The sequence below is a fragment of the Triticum dicoccoides genome, chromosome 5B (genome assembly GCF_002162155.2).
Source record: "Triticum dicoccoides isolate Atlit2015 ecotype Zavitan chromosome 5B, WEW_v2.0, whole genome shotgun sequence".
Taxonomy (NCBI): Eukaryota; Viridiplantae; Streptophyta; class Magnoliopsida; order Poales; family Poaceae; genus Triticum; species Triticum dicoccoides.
Genome location: NC_041389.1, coordinates 166,386,266 through 166,400,848, shown reverse-complemented (window position 1 = coordinate 166,400,848; position 14,583 = coordinate 166,386,266). Strand labels below are relative to the sequence as shown.

The 14,583-nt window shown below is 43.1% G+C and overlaps 1 protein-coding gene across 2 annotated transcripts; it reads left to right on the top strand.

The window, feature by feature from the left end:
• The first annotated feature begins 223 nt into the window (after positions 1–223).
• On the top strand, positions 224–11,022 carry LOC119307982 (cyclin-T1-4-like). 2 transcript variants are annotated; one of them, XM_037584097.1, is made up of 7 exons: positions 224–409; positions 3,641–3,888; positions 4,491–4,572; positions 5,359–5,493; positions 6,583–6,758; positions 6,851–7,005; positions 9,730–11,022. In XM_037584097.1, the coding sequence occupies exons 2-7, from the start codon at positions 3,653–3,655 to the stop codon at positions 10,692–10,694; spliced, it is 1,749 nt and encodes a 582-aa protein (XP_037439994.1). In that variant the 5' UTR covers positions 224–409; positions 3,641–3,652; the 3' UTR covers positions 10,695–11,022. The 2 variants fall into 2 exon arrangements, with proteins under 2 accessions (XP_037439994.1, XP_037439995.1); XM_037584098.1 differs by lacking the exons at positions 224–409; positions 4,491–4,572 and having other exon boundaries at positions 3,797–3,888.
• Positions 11,023–14,583: the final 3,561 nt, after the last annotated feature.

Here is a 14,583-nt window from a genome sequence, read left to right as displayed (position 1 = left end):
GTCTGCTGGGCGTTCGCGACGACTTATGAATAAATTTTTTTCTCACGTGTTTCTCATTTTGCTTTAAGATGTGTGAATTATAATCTGACGGCGATGAATATGTTCGTCGGGAAGTCTTAAAAATCTGACAAACATCAAATAACATTTCTCGTATATAGTTTGCTTAAATTTGCAGAGAAGGGAGATACAAATTCTGGAGAAAGAAAACCGCACTGGTATAGGGGTTCTGTTACTCTGGTTTTATCCCCCCGACGCCTCCTCAGCGGCGGCCGCACGCAGCGGGGGCGAACATTCCGTCGAGCCTGGCAGTAGCTCCCGGAGGCCCCGGCGCCCCGGCAGCATCCACCCTGTGAGCCGCTCCCGCTTCGCTGGCTTCGTCCTAGCCCGCAGCTGCGTCAAGGCATACGAGGTCAATCCATTCATTTATCGCCAATCCATGTTTCTTCTCCCTAGACCAGTCCTTCATTTCTTGGGTCTTGCATTGCCCGAAGTATTGTTCTGATTTGCTAACTGAGGAGGTGAAAGATCGATGGGAGGTTGGAATTTCGGAACCCTAGGGCGTGGTCGTTTGATGCTGTTGGTTGATACCGCGATGAGACGGAATACTTTGATTTTAGGTGTGATGTATGGGTTCAAATTGCGATCTTGCGCGTCTAATGGTCCCGACTTCGGTTTTGCGAGATCTCTTAGGTCTGGGTCATTGTTTTGTTGGATATATATATATATGGACTCCTCTTTTATACTCCCAGGAGTATGTACTCCCACCCTATTAATTGGCCCAATCAATGGATTAATTAATTAAAATATTAGTAAATTATGTTGCATGCGCAAACAACCTCCAAGATTGTAGGTAACCGGTGCATGTTATCCAATGGAAATGCTGGTTTTGTTACGGAAGTGAGATGCACTTTGAACGCAAACGGTATATACCTTTCATTTGGTTTTGTTACTATATACCCTTTGTACCTCTTCAGATTGGGAACGAAGCGTGTAAAATATAGGCCTTTTTCATCTACATCATGCTAGCAGTACATACCTCATAGGTGCCCAACGCACATGCAAGACATATACTACATTTTATTTATAAAGAGGTCTGTACTGCCTTTTTAAGTAGTTTACGCTGAACTTTTTGAAGGAGTATATACTCACAAAATTTAAGGAGTATGTACTGCCATTTTTGAAGGAGTATATAATGCCATTTTTTTGAAGGAGTATATACCAGCAAAATACTCAGAAGGGTATATACTGCCATTTGTTTAAGAAGTATATACTGCATTGTTTTTGGAATAGTGTGCTGCAGTTTCTTTCTGAAGATTTCACCAAAGCAGTATATATACTACATCAAAAGGAGTACATATATGCATTCATCCATTCGCAGAACAATTAATTAGTATATTCATCTGAAATAAAAGGTAACTTTATAAAAAAAATCAGTTCATATGCATCAGAAGGAGTACATATACATCATCAATTTTTTTGCACGGAACATATACGTCATCATCAATAAGAAACATGAGATCACTCGTCGTGCATGCATCAAACTTCACCATGGCCGCTCCGCCGCACATGGCCGTCGGCGGCGGCGTAATGTATCCAAAGACATACACCCTGCATTTACAAATTAGATCGGATGGCATTAATTCATTGAAGTGCACCTAAAAACAATCGGATGGCATCCCTAATTGTTTACCAGAATTTGGAATTAAATAAAATTCATACAAACCATGAACAGAAGAAAAATCCCCAAATCTAAATTTGGGACTATTTGCATGTGGCATATGGGCATAGAAGGCATCCTCCTGTTTGATTGACCCTATGAAAATTAGACGAGAATGAGTTGCCAAATGTACGAGGAGATACAACCCTGTCGTGCCACTTATCAGATCTGTGGTGGTTCTTGGCATAACCTGAACGAAGGAATAAGAAGAATATCTGTCGGAGTTAATGAAGCTCTACGAGAATTGTTGCCGTGAGGAATTATGTATGTATATGGTAGTGAGACAAATCGATCAGGTACCTGGCATATGATTGGTGGACTTCAAAAGCAGCTAACTGCGGTTGGAGAACTTGGAGCAGGGTTCACATCAACGGGAAAAAGAACAAGGCGCCGCTGGAGTGCACCTTCGATCTTATTTCACCCATGGCCACCGTGCCGAAAAGCAACCTGGTCAGTCACGTCATCACAATTGGCGGTGAGAAGATGGACCTCCCGATCAAACTGTTCTTGGCCGCTGCCGTAGCCGTCCATCCATGTGAGCCGCCGCCGCAGTTGGATGCCAATGAAACAGGAGGAGAGATGGATAAGCGGTCAAATGGATAAGGTGGTCTGACGGCAACTATAAAGAGAAGCCAGAAAAATCGGAGTAATGACCACGATTTCGGTTTAGATTTTGCATGTATTTTTTCCCTCTAAATAAAGCGAATTAGATAGCACGAGGGAATGAGCGAGCGTGTGACACGCGCGTAGGAGTATGTACTCCTAGGAGTACTAACCTATTTTCCTATATATATATATGTGTGTGTGTGTGTGTGTGTGTGTGTGTGTGTGTGTGTATATATATAGGATTGTTTTGCTGGATATAATAGGTTCAGATTACGGTTTGGAGGGTTTTAGATCTGTTTCACTTACTGCATGCTTCGGTTTGGCTAAAATAACAACTTGCTGGGCTTTCGGGCTTTTGATACCACAATAGCAGATGTCCAATGGTTATTGGCAGGGGTGTAAATTCTGCAAATATTGCCTACCTGTCCACGAACACTTGGTCAGTGATTCTGGTGTCCTGTAGGATTCTAAGCTCGAAACAGGGTCAGGGTTTGGAACAATATGTGAATGTCAGTTTCTGCAAATGTGTTTGACCAGAAAAAATGGAGTCACACAGATAGCCAGTGGCAGGTTGGAACAAAGGAAGCAGGAAAATCAAGGGGCAATAGTTATTTGTGTGTAAACAACAGGTCATTCAGGGATTCACCAGCTCACAGACTTACTATAGGTCAATAATTAATTCCGGGCTGTCCTTATTAACCAGTGGATACCCTTGGCTGGTAGATATCAGCATGAAAAAAAAAAAAGGGCAACCTGGTGCATGTAGCTCCCGCTTGCGCAGGGTCCAGGGAAGTGTCAGCATGATTAAAAAAAAATACCGTAGGGGTTTCCCCTACTGTTTGGCCGTTAAAAAAAAAGCAGCATGATTGTTATCCTAGACATTGGGATTGATCACACCTATATTGTTCATATAGTAATTGTTTTTAGCAATTTCTGCTTTTAATGCTATTTGCACCTAGGAAGTTAACAGCGTGGATTATTTATACTTGTGTAATTTTGACTTGCAGAAACTTCTAAACTGCTTATTTTCTGAATGTCACTTGTCCTAGCCCATCGAATTACATTCGAGTAGATCTCTTCCCTGCATACATTCGTAACGGCATGTTCTACTAGACGAATTCTTACCAACAGTTCAGTCATTGGGCGTGCTGACTTATTTGTTGCAAGCAGGCCCTGCTATCTGCCAGCTATATTTGATCTTTACTATTTAGCTTGGCAACAGGACTATGCTTATCACTATCATGTTATCATGTATCTTTTTTCTCAGTAACTGTCCTAAAACTCATGACTACCTTCGTCATTGTGTGCTGAATGTAGTTGGGAGCTTACATGGCTATGCTGCCAAGTGATTTGTCACATCATGGAATTGTAGAAAATAGCCCCTACAGAATTACAAAGAGCGGGAATAAGGAAGCTGGCAAACTTAGTGCTTCATGGTATTTCAGTAGAAAGGAAATAGAAGAGAATTCTCCGTCCAAGAGGGATGGCATTGATTTAAAGAAAGAGACTTACCTTCGGAAATCGTATTGCACTTATCTACAAGATTTGGGGATGCGGCTCAAAGTGTAAGATATTTTATGTCCTTCTATGCATTTATTGATACTGTAGCCTGTTGGCTGACTGTCCCTTACTTATCCAAAAACATTGAGTTCTGCTACTTACCCAACCAGATGATAAATATTTCAAAATGTGTCTTTATATTGTCATTGTATTGTAATTGCTTCTCCTGATGTGTTTTTGTTTTACACCAGCATATATTTGGTCCAGAGATATTCAATTGTTTGTCTGATAAGATAATATTTTACTTCTTTATGGAGCACTCTTATGGCAAGCACATTTTTTCTGAATGAACTGCTGGTTGGTTTTTTTCTCCATAAATACGATAAATTATCATATCATATGAAATGTTAAGATATACTGAAAATATGCCCTGTATGATGGTGGTCTGGCATTTTAGAATTGTTTTGGGCAATGCATGTTTGTATGCATTTTTTCTTTTGGCCCTTGAAGGCTTCCATGGTACGCATCACATCTTTAATAGTTTGCAATCGTGATAAAAATTGCTGTGCTCGTATCTTTGGTTTTTATGACACGTGGAGATAATGCCACAACTCTTTGCTGGAATTATACTTTCAGCTTATGCTGAATTTTTTTTCTTTGTATGTAGGCCACAAGTGACAATTGCTACATCTATTGTGTTCTGTCACCGTTTTTACCTTCGTCAATCTCATGCAAAAAATGATAGACAAGTAAGTGTTAGTCAATGACTAACTATAGTCCAATTTTTAAATATTTGATGAAGTGCTGCTTCTAACTTCATAACATGTAGATACTTTATTTGAGTTTATAATATTCTGTTTTTTGTGTCATAGTTTAGTTTGAATAAAAATAACAAATAGTTTCTATCTCCATGGTTTTCCAGTTTGGTGATTGTTCTCTCCATACAGAGGCATTAATAGCTAATAATACACTTTGTACTTCTCCAGTCGAATAGAAGTTGGCGCTGAAGCTAGCAGCAGACTCTGTAGATGTCAAAACAACTTACTTTTGTGAACTGTAGGGGGTGGTTATAAAAAGTAGGTATTTTCTATGAGGATAAGATGCACAGATGTACATCCTCTTGGTGCGATGTGGGGATTTTAGTTTAGAAGAGCCTGAGACCTTGTTACTAAATAGCAGTTCACAGGTGGGCACACCATTTAATCAATTATGCGGGGTTGAGGGTTTATCATGAATATTTTGGCTGGTACAGCTCTCAAACACCCAGCAGAGTTGATTTAGGCCCAGGTACTCTTAAATTATTGAACGTGAAAGCATTTGAAATCACCCTATCCATGAAGTAGTACCAAGCGTGTTTACTGAAATAGGAGTGCATGTAATTTCTTGTGTTCTTATCTGCAGCAGAAGTGGTAATGGTGTGATTTTCCTCTATATGTCTTGACAGAATATTAGTATTCTATACTATTTGTTATGCAGTTATTCTTATTTTTTCATGGCGAATGGGCAAATGAAGTCTGAATCTAACATCTATACAGACAATCGCTACTGTTTGCATGTTCTTGGCTGGAAAAGTCGAAGAAACACCTAGGCCTTTGAAGGATGTCATCCTGGTTTCTTACGAGCTTATTCATAAAAAGGATCCTGCTGCTGGTCAGAAAATCAAGCAGAGGGTAATGTAATGGATCCAATTGGATGCTTCTTTTGCTATGGATTGTTCTTTGGCGAACCTTTTTCCCTTTACAAAAGTTGTAGCATGACCTGATTTCACCCTATAAATCTTGTTGTTCTCATACAATAACAGAAAATAACTTCAGAAATATAGCCAGTAGAAGGCTGGCTATTTCTATCAGAATCCTAACCTTTTCTCTTCAGTATATCATTTATTTTGGAATTGTTTTGATTGCATCATCATCTGCTGAAGTTTACCAGCTATATATTTTACAATCTGCACCTGGCTAATGTTTGGTTCTTCTCTTGTTTTTGGAGGAGTGCTGAATCATAGGATTTATATCCTCGTATGATCTTGCCATTCTCTAATTTAGCTGATACAAGGAAAAATAACAGATGTCCTTTCCTGTAAGCAAGTAATTTCGCTCTATGATGGGTTGGGTGCAAACCGAGTATAAAATAATTTTGCTCTATGATGTGCAAACAAAGTATTTTCTGGTAGATGCTGTATACTGTATTTTTTGCCTATTACGATTGAATCATAATCATTGATGTGTGTGTACTTCTCAGTTTTGTAATGCATGCCTCTGAGATCCATTTTTGCATTGATTTTTGTGACTTTTGAGGTCTACATGCTACAAATGTTGATTCCTAATTATTTCTGGTGATGATGATGATTTTTCTTGTGAAAAAGTTAATAAACAAAATGAGGATGGCCATAAATAGTTGCCATTGCATGCTTCCATTTTCAGTTTGTGCTTGTTCAAAAAATTAACATCTGCTGTGTTAACTTGGGTGAGTGAATGCACTGAAACAATAATAATAATAATTCTTTTGGTAGTTCATTCTGTGGTCTGGTGCATGCTTGCGTAGGTTCCATTCAACTGTATCGGTACACTTCGCCTATCGATGCAGATCTTTTTCTATTGTAGTTACCACTGTATCTGCCACATATTTGTGAAGGTTCCATTGTGTTGGTACACTTTATATTCTGTCGATGTAGATCTTCTCTGCACCAGTCCATAGTTATTTCAAAGTGATTTCCTCTGGGAATAATGCTTGAACAAACTGTCTACTACTGTCCTATGCAGGAAGTATATGATCAACAAAAAGAACTCATTTTACTTGGGGAGCGAGTTGTACTTGCAACACTTGGTTTTGACCTTAATGTGCACCATCCTTACAAGCCCTTGGTTGAAACAATAAAGAAATTCAAGATTACTCATAATGCGCTTCCTCAGGTTGCCTGGAATTTTGTCAATGATGGGTATGCTAATGCTACCCTTGTTCTTTTTAGCCATACCAGTATTCAGTTTATATGTCTACTAGACCTCCTTTAAAAGGGTGTATACTGTACAGGCTGCGCACTTCACTCTGTCTGCAATTCAAGCCCCATCATATTGCAGCAGGTGCTCTCTTTTTGGCTGGTAAGTTTCTCAAAGTGAAATTTCTTCCAGATGACGGTGAGAAGGCTTGGTATCAGGAGTTTGATGTGACACCAAGACAGCTGGAAGGTTGGTTCCTCTATGCAAAGTCAGTAATTCAAAATTTCCTTCTGCTTTGTTTGGTTTGTTCCTTCTGTATTTCTAGCTTCCTTGCTGTACAGTGACTACTGTTGTGGTTTAGTATATTTTACCACCGGGACTCGCCTTTTTATGTGTTCCTGTGGCATCTGGGTTTTCGGGATACAAAGAAAGAACTAAAGTAAGTGTACAATGACTTGGACATTTGTGAAAATACTTCAAAGTGTGAAACTCATCTTTTTGCAGGTACTATTCTTGTTGAGTAGCTAAAAATAAGGATATGTACAAAACTTTCCTGTTAAACAACCATTTGGATGTGTCTTGCTTCATTCTAGCTAAGGAAATGATTCTGCACTCCTGGGTGTGCGTACTCCTGCGCTTCATGTACCACATAGATCAGTCCATTATACTACCCCTTTATCCTTTTAATATGCTTTATTAATAATTACCAGATAGCGCAAAGTGAGTTAAATAAAAAAATTCCATTTGAGTCAATGTGTTCCAGATCATTTGCTCGTAGACTGCCTTTTTGTACGTAAAATCGTTAGATTTATAAACTAAGGGTTCTGATGATGTTCTTTTTATGAAGCTTGTATTGAGGTATCTTAGATAATTAATAAGGTATATTGAGAATGATAGAGAAGTATATTTAATGCGGGAGTACATACTCCCATGAGCGCAGAAAATCAGTCATATATATATATTACTTATAAATTTGAGTTGGTGGTGGTGGTGCTCGGTTCACCCCCACTCCATCCAAATCCTCCTCACCCATGCAGGATCCGTTGGATCCTCTTTGGTTTGTAAAAAATAATAATCATAAACAAACAGTCACAAGTAATGCAATCGTGGATTCTCGAACCCCACTGGACCCTCTTTGGTTTGAAAAAAATACATCAATAAAACAGTTACAAGTAATGCTTTGAGTCTTGACCCCCAGCGGACGCTCTATGGTTTATGCAAAAAAACAGTTACAAGTAATGCAATTGTGGAGTCTTGAACCCCACTTTGACCCTCTTTAGTTTGTAAAAAATACATCAACAGAAAAATTACAGGTAATGCGTCGAATCTCGACCCCCATCGTCCTCTTATGGTTTGTGAACAATGATCATAAACAAAACAGTAAAAACTAATGCAATTGTGGACTCTCGAACCCCTCACTTGCTGCTATACACAGCTTAATCAAACTAGCAAGTCACCACCTCACTCATGTTTTGAATGGGAAAGTATTTGATCATTACTAGTACATGGTAGTACACAATTTCTTTTACTGTGACACCAACCAGCCAGTCAATCCGGCAATGATATTTTACCCAGCCACCCCTCCTCCCCATTCCCTGCCCTCCGGCCACCCCTCCTCCGTAATCCCCATCATCCTAACTTTCAAATTTTAAAATCCAGCGATGACATGTACTATGACTACTATGGTGTTATTACCCTTTTATGATTATGGTGTATTACTCCCTCAAAATATAAGGCGCGCGTTGACTTTTCTAGTCTTCATCGCACAGCTTTGACTATGATTTTCACTGATTATATATGCCTACGAAATTATTATAAAGACATATAAAATAGAATTGTTTTGCAAGACAAATACGATGATACTATTGATACATGTTCAATCCATGTATTATGGTATATATTAATGGTCAAAGTCATGCATCAAGGACCGTGCAAAGTCAAGCGCGCCTTATATTTTGGGAAGGAGGGAGTACTTTTTATGATGTAAGTAACAAGTGCATTGGTTGTTGTATGCTACTGATCAAATACAACTGCAATCAGTTTTTGGTTCTGTAGCAACGCGATCATTATGCTAGTGGTCGGTATAAAGCCGAAGTCTAATTATATATGGTGTAGTTGCTGTACACAGTTCTATGAATTATTTACTATACTATCATGCGTTCCAGCTCTGACTTTTTCTAGCGACTATTGCTTCATATGGGACTAGTTAAGCCAGTTCAGTGGTTTATAGATCTGGCAAGACACTTTTAATCTCCTCTGTACCTGCCAAATAGAATATCCATAATAAAGATTATAAGGGCATGCACAATGGGGTGATTTCAGCCTTTTCCTTGTCTCAACTAAGAGATGATTTCATTCTCAAAAAACCCTAAGAGATGATCTCTTAGCGCTTGAGATAAGATATTTTTCTCCATTGTAGTGGATGCCATCTCTTACACATGTTTTCTAATTTTATCACTACATTGTTTTATATGCATGCAAAAATTAACCACTAGAGACAACATTACAAGATAATACACTGTATAACATGTTTTGTAGTCATCTCTAGATAGCTAAGAAAAGGCCGCCTTCTCAATCTAAGAGCACCCGACTGTTTACAAACAGGAAACAAATTGCATGATTTTCAGTCAGTTGCTTGAAGATTTGATGGTTCCAGAAAATCCTTGGGTCTTGTAGAACCTGGTCTGTTTCAGTGGTGCTCCATAGTAGTCCTTGTTCATGGCTTTGATTCATCTTCTACTCCCTCCGTTCATAAATATAACATGTTCTAACTTTTTTGTGAACCGGATGTATATAGACACGTTTTAGTGTGTTCACCCATTTCAGTCCGTATGTAGTCCGTATTAAAATATCCAAAACATCTTATATTTGTGAACAGAGGGAGTAGCAGTTAATTTGTAGTTGAGCTTTGGTAGCATGGCGTGATAAATTCACGTCTAATACTAATGCATTTCTTTTATTCATTGATTGCAGAGGTTAGCAATCAAATGTTAGAGCTGTATGAGCAAAACCGTGTTGTACAGTCGCAACCAACAAATGGGAATGAAGCTGAAGGGAGCTCAGCTGGTGTGCCTAATCAAAGGATCTCCGTAAAAGCAGAAGCCAACTCGGAGGAACCTCGTGTTGTGCATCATCCAGCATCCAAACAGTCAGATTCCAATCCCTCTACATCAACAGGTGTTCCAATTCACAATGGTGCTGAGCACTCAAAGCCACACAAGCAGATTGGTAGCCAGAAAAGTCTTCAGAGTGACAATGGTGGCCATGAAAACGACAAAACAAGCAGTCAGAGTGGAGGTAGAGTTGATACTAGTACAAAGGATGGTTTGCATGATGGCACAAAGTCCTTGTCGAGAAGTTCCAGGCCCAGCGACAAACCTGGTATTCCAACAGAAGAGAAACCTCTTCCATCGCATGCTAGTTCGAGTGAATTGAGAGATGGTAATCTCAGTAACAGTGGTGATCCCAGTGTCTCATCCTCCATGATGGATGCCATGAATAAAATTGACAAGGACAAGGTAAAGGCAGCTTTGGAGAAGCGAAGAAAATTGAAAGGTGATGTTGCTAGGAAGGTACATGTGATGGATGATGACGACCTACTTGAGAGGGAATTAGAACATGGTGTAGAGTTGGCTGTTGAGGATGAGAAGATCAAGCAGGAGAGGAACGATTGTAGTATGCATCAAGAGGATCACCGTAATGCTGATGGCGTTGCAGAAAATGGTGACAACAATGGTGATCAGAATGTTCCAGAGACTGCAAAAGAGGCTGAAGTTCTGGTGGACATTAAAGATGAGCATTCTCTAACCAAGAGAAATGATGGTTTCGAGCACAAGCCGCAGCACCCTAGTGATGCACCAAAGCACAGCGTGAGCCACCATGATGCTCAGCTTGGTGGTAGACATGAAGAACATAAAATGCCTCGACCCGAAGGTTGATGGGTCAGAATTGATGTAGAACCTACTTGGTAGAATTCTCGGTACGAACATAGGCACGTGTGACTGGAGATGTAGCTGCTCTGGACTGTTGATGAGACATATCCAGGTCTTAATGTTTGTACCCAGATGTTTTTGGAACCCATCAACTGATTGCAACGGAGATTTGTCTGTGGGTCTCTACCAGGGCGAGTATTTTTTTTCTTTTCTGATAGAAGCATCTGATGTTTTGATTTTATGCGCTGTGGCAAAGTTTCTAATTCCAGTAGCCCAATTCTTCACTTGCGGAATTTAAGACTTGATTGGATATAAAAAGTCTCATAATTGTACACGTTTTTTGTTCCGAGCTTTTCATCCCAGTCAAGATCTCATCCAATTTTCAATTCGCGTTTCAAATTTTCAAAAGGCTATATTTGTGGTCGCATTGATTTTCTAGCAATGAATCTAGTGCCACACGGTCGGCCTGCGAACAAAAAAAGGCCCTGCTGACCGCCATTCAGGCACTGGACTTCCGTGCGGACACGGTCGGCCTCTCCCCTGACGAGTGGCTCTCTCGGTATGACCTGGAAGACCAACTCTCCATCATCTACATAGACGAGGAAGCTTACTGGCGCTTGCGAGGCTCCCAGAAATGGGTCCTGAAGGGCGATGCGAACACTGCCTATTTTCAGGCCATAGCTAACAGTCGCCGGAGACGCAACACCATCCCCCTCCTCTGGGACGGTCCGTCCCTTCTGCAGTCCCCGTGCGACATTAGGACTCATGTCGACGGATTCTACCGATCCCTTTTCTCTGCCTCTCCTAGGAGCGGCCTGTCTCTGGCCCTCGACTGCTGGTCCGACCGCCAGTGTGTTTTAGATGCGGAGAATGCCGCCCTCACGGCTCCATTCTCGGAGGATGAGGTATGGATGGCCATTAGAGGCATGAATCCCTCCTCGGCCCCGGGTCCGGACGACCTTTCAGTGAAATTCTTCCAGACCTTCTGGAATGTGATTAAGCCGGAAATCATGGCCATTTTTGACGAGTTCTACGTTGGGACCATCGACCTTGGTCGCCTCAACTATGGGATCATCTCGCTCATTCCCAAAGTGCCGGGGGCCTCCGACATTCGCCAGTTCCGCCCGATCACGGTGATCAATGTGATCTTTCGGATTCTGGCCAAAGGGTACGCCAATAGGGTGACCCTGCTCGCGGACCTCATTACCCACCCCAACCAGTCCGCCTTCGTGAAAGGGCGGTATATCCTGGATGGGGTGCTAGTTCTTCACGAAGTTCTCCATGAGGTCCGGTCGAAACACCTTAAGGCGGTTTTCTTGAAAATTGATTTTCACAAGGCCTACGACACTGTTAGTTGGTCCTTCCTTCGGGAAGTTTTGCTCCGGAAGGGCTTCGATGATCGTTGGGTCACCAGGGTGATGCAGATGGTGTCCTGTGGTCGCACTGCTGTGAACATCAATGGAGAAATTGGGCCTTACTTCCCCACCCTTTGTGGGGTTAGACAAGGCGATCCTTTCTCTCCGTTCCTGTTCAACATGGTGGTGGACGCTCTTGCCGCCATCCTTGATAAGGCCAAAGCCGCTGGCCACATTCATGGGATCACCCCCCATCTGGCGGGCGGATCTGGGATTTCCATGCTCTAGTACGCCGACGACACCATCATCATGGTCGAGGGCTCGGACACGGACATCGCTAACCTCAAGTTCCTTCTTCTCTGCTTCCAACAAATGTCTGGCCTGAAGATCAACTTCGACAAGAGTGATGTGATGGTTATGGGCTACTCTCCGGCTGACGCCTTGGACATCCCCAACCGCCTTAATTGCCGCCTCGGCTCCTTTCCCACGACCTACTTGGGAACCTCCATCAGTGACTCTCGGCTCACTGTAGCGGACTTGCGCCCCACAGTGGCCAAGCTTCAAACTCGCATGGAGCCGTGGCAAGGCCGGTGGCTGTCAAAGGCGGCTCGGACGATCCTCATTAACTCCTCCCTCACTAGCCTCCTCCTGTTTCTTATGAGCTTCTATAGCCTCCATGAGACCCTTCACCATGAGATCGCCAAAATCCAATCTCGCTTCTTCTGGGCGGGTGACAACAATAAGCAGAAATATCACATGGTTAGCTGGCCGGACATCTGCAAGCCCCGTGAACAGGGAAGCCTCGGTATCATGTGCTCTAAACGCATGAACATCTCCCTCCTCACACGTTGGCTCTGGCGCATTTCGCAGGGCCACGGTGGTCTCTGGCTTGACATAATCCGGAACAAGTACTTGCGCGGACAGCCCCTCGCCTTCTGTCAGAGATCCGGCGGATCCCAGTTTTGGCAATCGGTTGTCCAACTGCTTCCCGTCCTTCGCATTGGCACCTCCATCTCGGTTGGATCGGGTACAACGACGCTGTTCTGGTTCGACCGGTGGGCGGGAGACTCCCCCTTTGCGGCCCGCTTCCTCGACCTCTTCTCCATTGCTGTCGATCGCCCCACTAATCTCCGTTGAGAGGGCCCTTATTGACTTAGGGCGCCTCGCCTTCCGGAGGCCATTTGGGCCTCCGGAAGCGGCCGCGTGGCTGAAGCTGCTCGATTGCATCGCTCTCCACGAACCGGAGTTGGACGCGGGCCCGGACAAGGTTTGATGGCGTCTTGAGCCTTCGGGCCAATTCTCCACCAAGTCCCCCTACTCGGCCATTGCCCCCTCCTCCGTCTCTTCCCCCTTCCGGCGGTTTGGTCCATCCGCTTGCCTCTGAAAATTCGGATCTTTATGTGGCAATGGATCCGCGATAGGAATCCGTCTGGGGTGGAGGTCCGCAAACGCAATGGCCCTGGGTCCGGCCTTTGCCCCCTGTGCGGTACCCCCGAAGACTCGAATCACATCTTCTTCTCCTGTGTCTCAGCTCAATTCTTGTGGAGCTGCTTTAGGGAGACTGTGGGAGGCGACTGGTGCCACACCAACTTCCCCGACCTCTTTGCCGAACTCCAAAACTCCCCTTCCCCCTCTCGCCACATTAGGTGGCTTGAGATTGGGGTTCTTGCGTGGACCCTTTGGACGATTCGCAATAAGCTTGTGATCCAGCGTATTCCTCTTCGACGGGCTACTGACGCTCTCTTCAATCTGTCTGGTTACTTGCAGCTATGGCGGCCGCTTAGCCGCCCTCAGGACCGCGACGCCGTCACCGTCTTCATCGCCGACCTTCGCTCGATGGCCGTCCGTCTATCGCCGCCGCCCCCTCCGCCACCCCCGGAGCCGGATTAGACGCCTTGCCTTGGCCGCGTCCTTTTTTGTTTATTCTGGGCTTGTCGAGCTGTGCCCTCAGCAGAACCTTTGTACTCCACGTTATGTGACTTGGGTGTGTGTGTGTTCCGAACTAGTCTGTGTATGTGTGCTCTTGGCGGTTTGCTTTATTTATAAAGCGGGGCAAAAGCCTTTTTCGGTAATCTAGTGCCACAGTGGAGGGGGCAATTGTGTTCGTAATAGCAATTCATGCAATAAATGGTTTGAACACGCTAAGAATTTCCCAAGGCCAAATGCTTTTACAACCTTGGCACAAGGTTCTCCAACTGCGTATGGCTGATTCATTTACTGCTGCTCAACTCAAAACTCTATTACTGCATAGTTGGGGCAGCTCTTTTGTCTCCGTTTCAAATAAGTAAATAAATACTGCTGATATATTGCCTTGACGTCAGGCTTTCCACATTTCGCACATTCAACTTGAGTAACAACAGAATGCACAACCGGTCACTGTGTGCAGGTAGTATGTAGTAAGATTGACCATTTCTTTTTTTGATCGCTTACGACAGCGGTGTAGTTTAAGACCAATTAGATCAGCATGCCCGTATCCTGTGCGATAAAGAACAATCACGCACCATTCAACCGACAACCCTGAAAGGACCAGAGTGGCGTGC

Bases quoted from the DNA above. Each gene is read 5' to 3' on its own strand.
- LOC119307982 (XM_037584097.1), top strand. From the start codon at position 3,653: ATGGCTATGCTGCCAAGTGATTTGTCACATCATGGAATTGTAGAAAAT. The intron at 4,573-5,358 runs GTAAGTGTTAGT...ACATCTATACAG, and splicing joins ATGCAAAAAATGATAGACAA to ACAATCGCTACTGTTTGCAT. The intron at 5,494-6,582 runs GTAATGTAATGG...TGTCCTATGCAG, and splicing joins GTCAGAAAATCAAGCAGAGG to GAAGTATATGATCAACAAAA.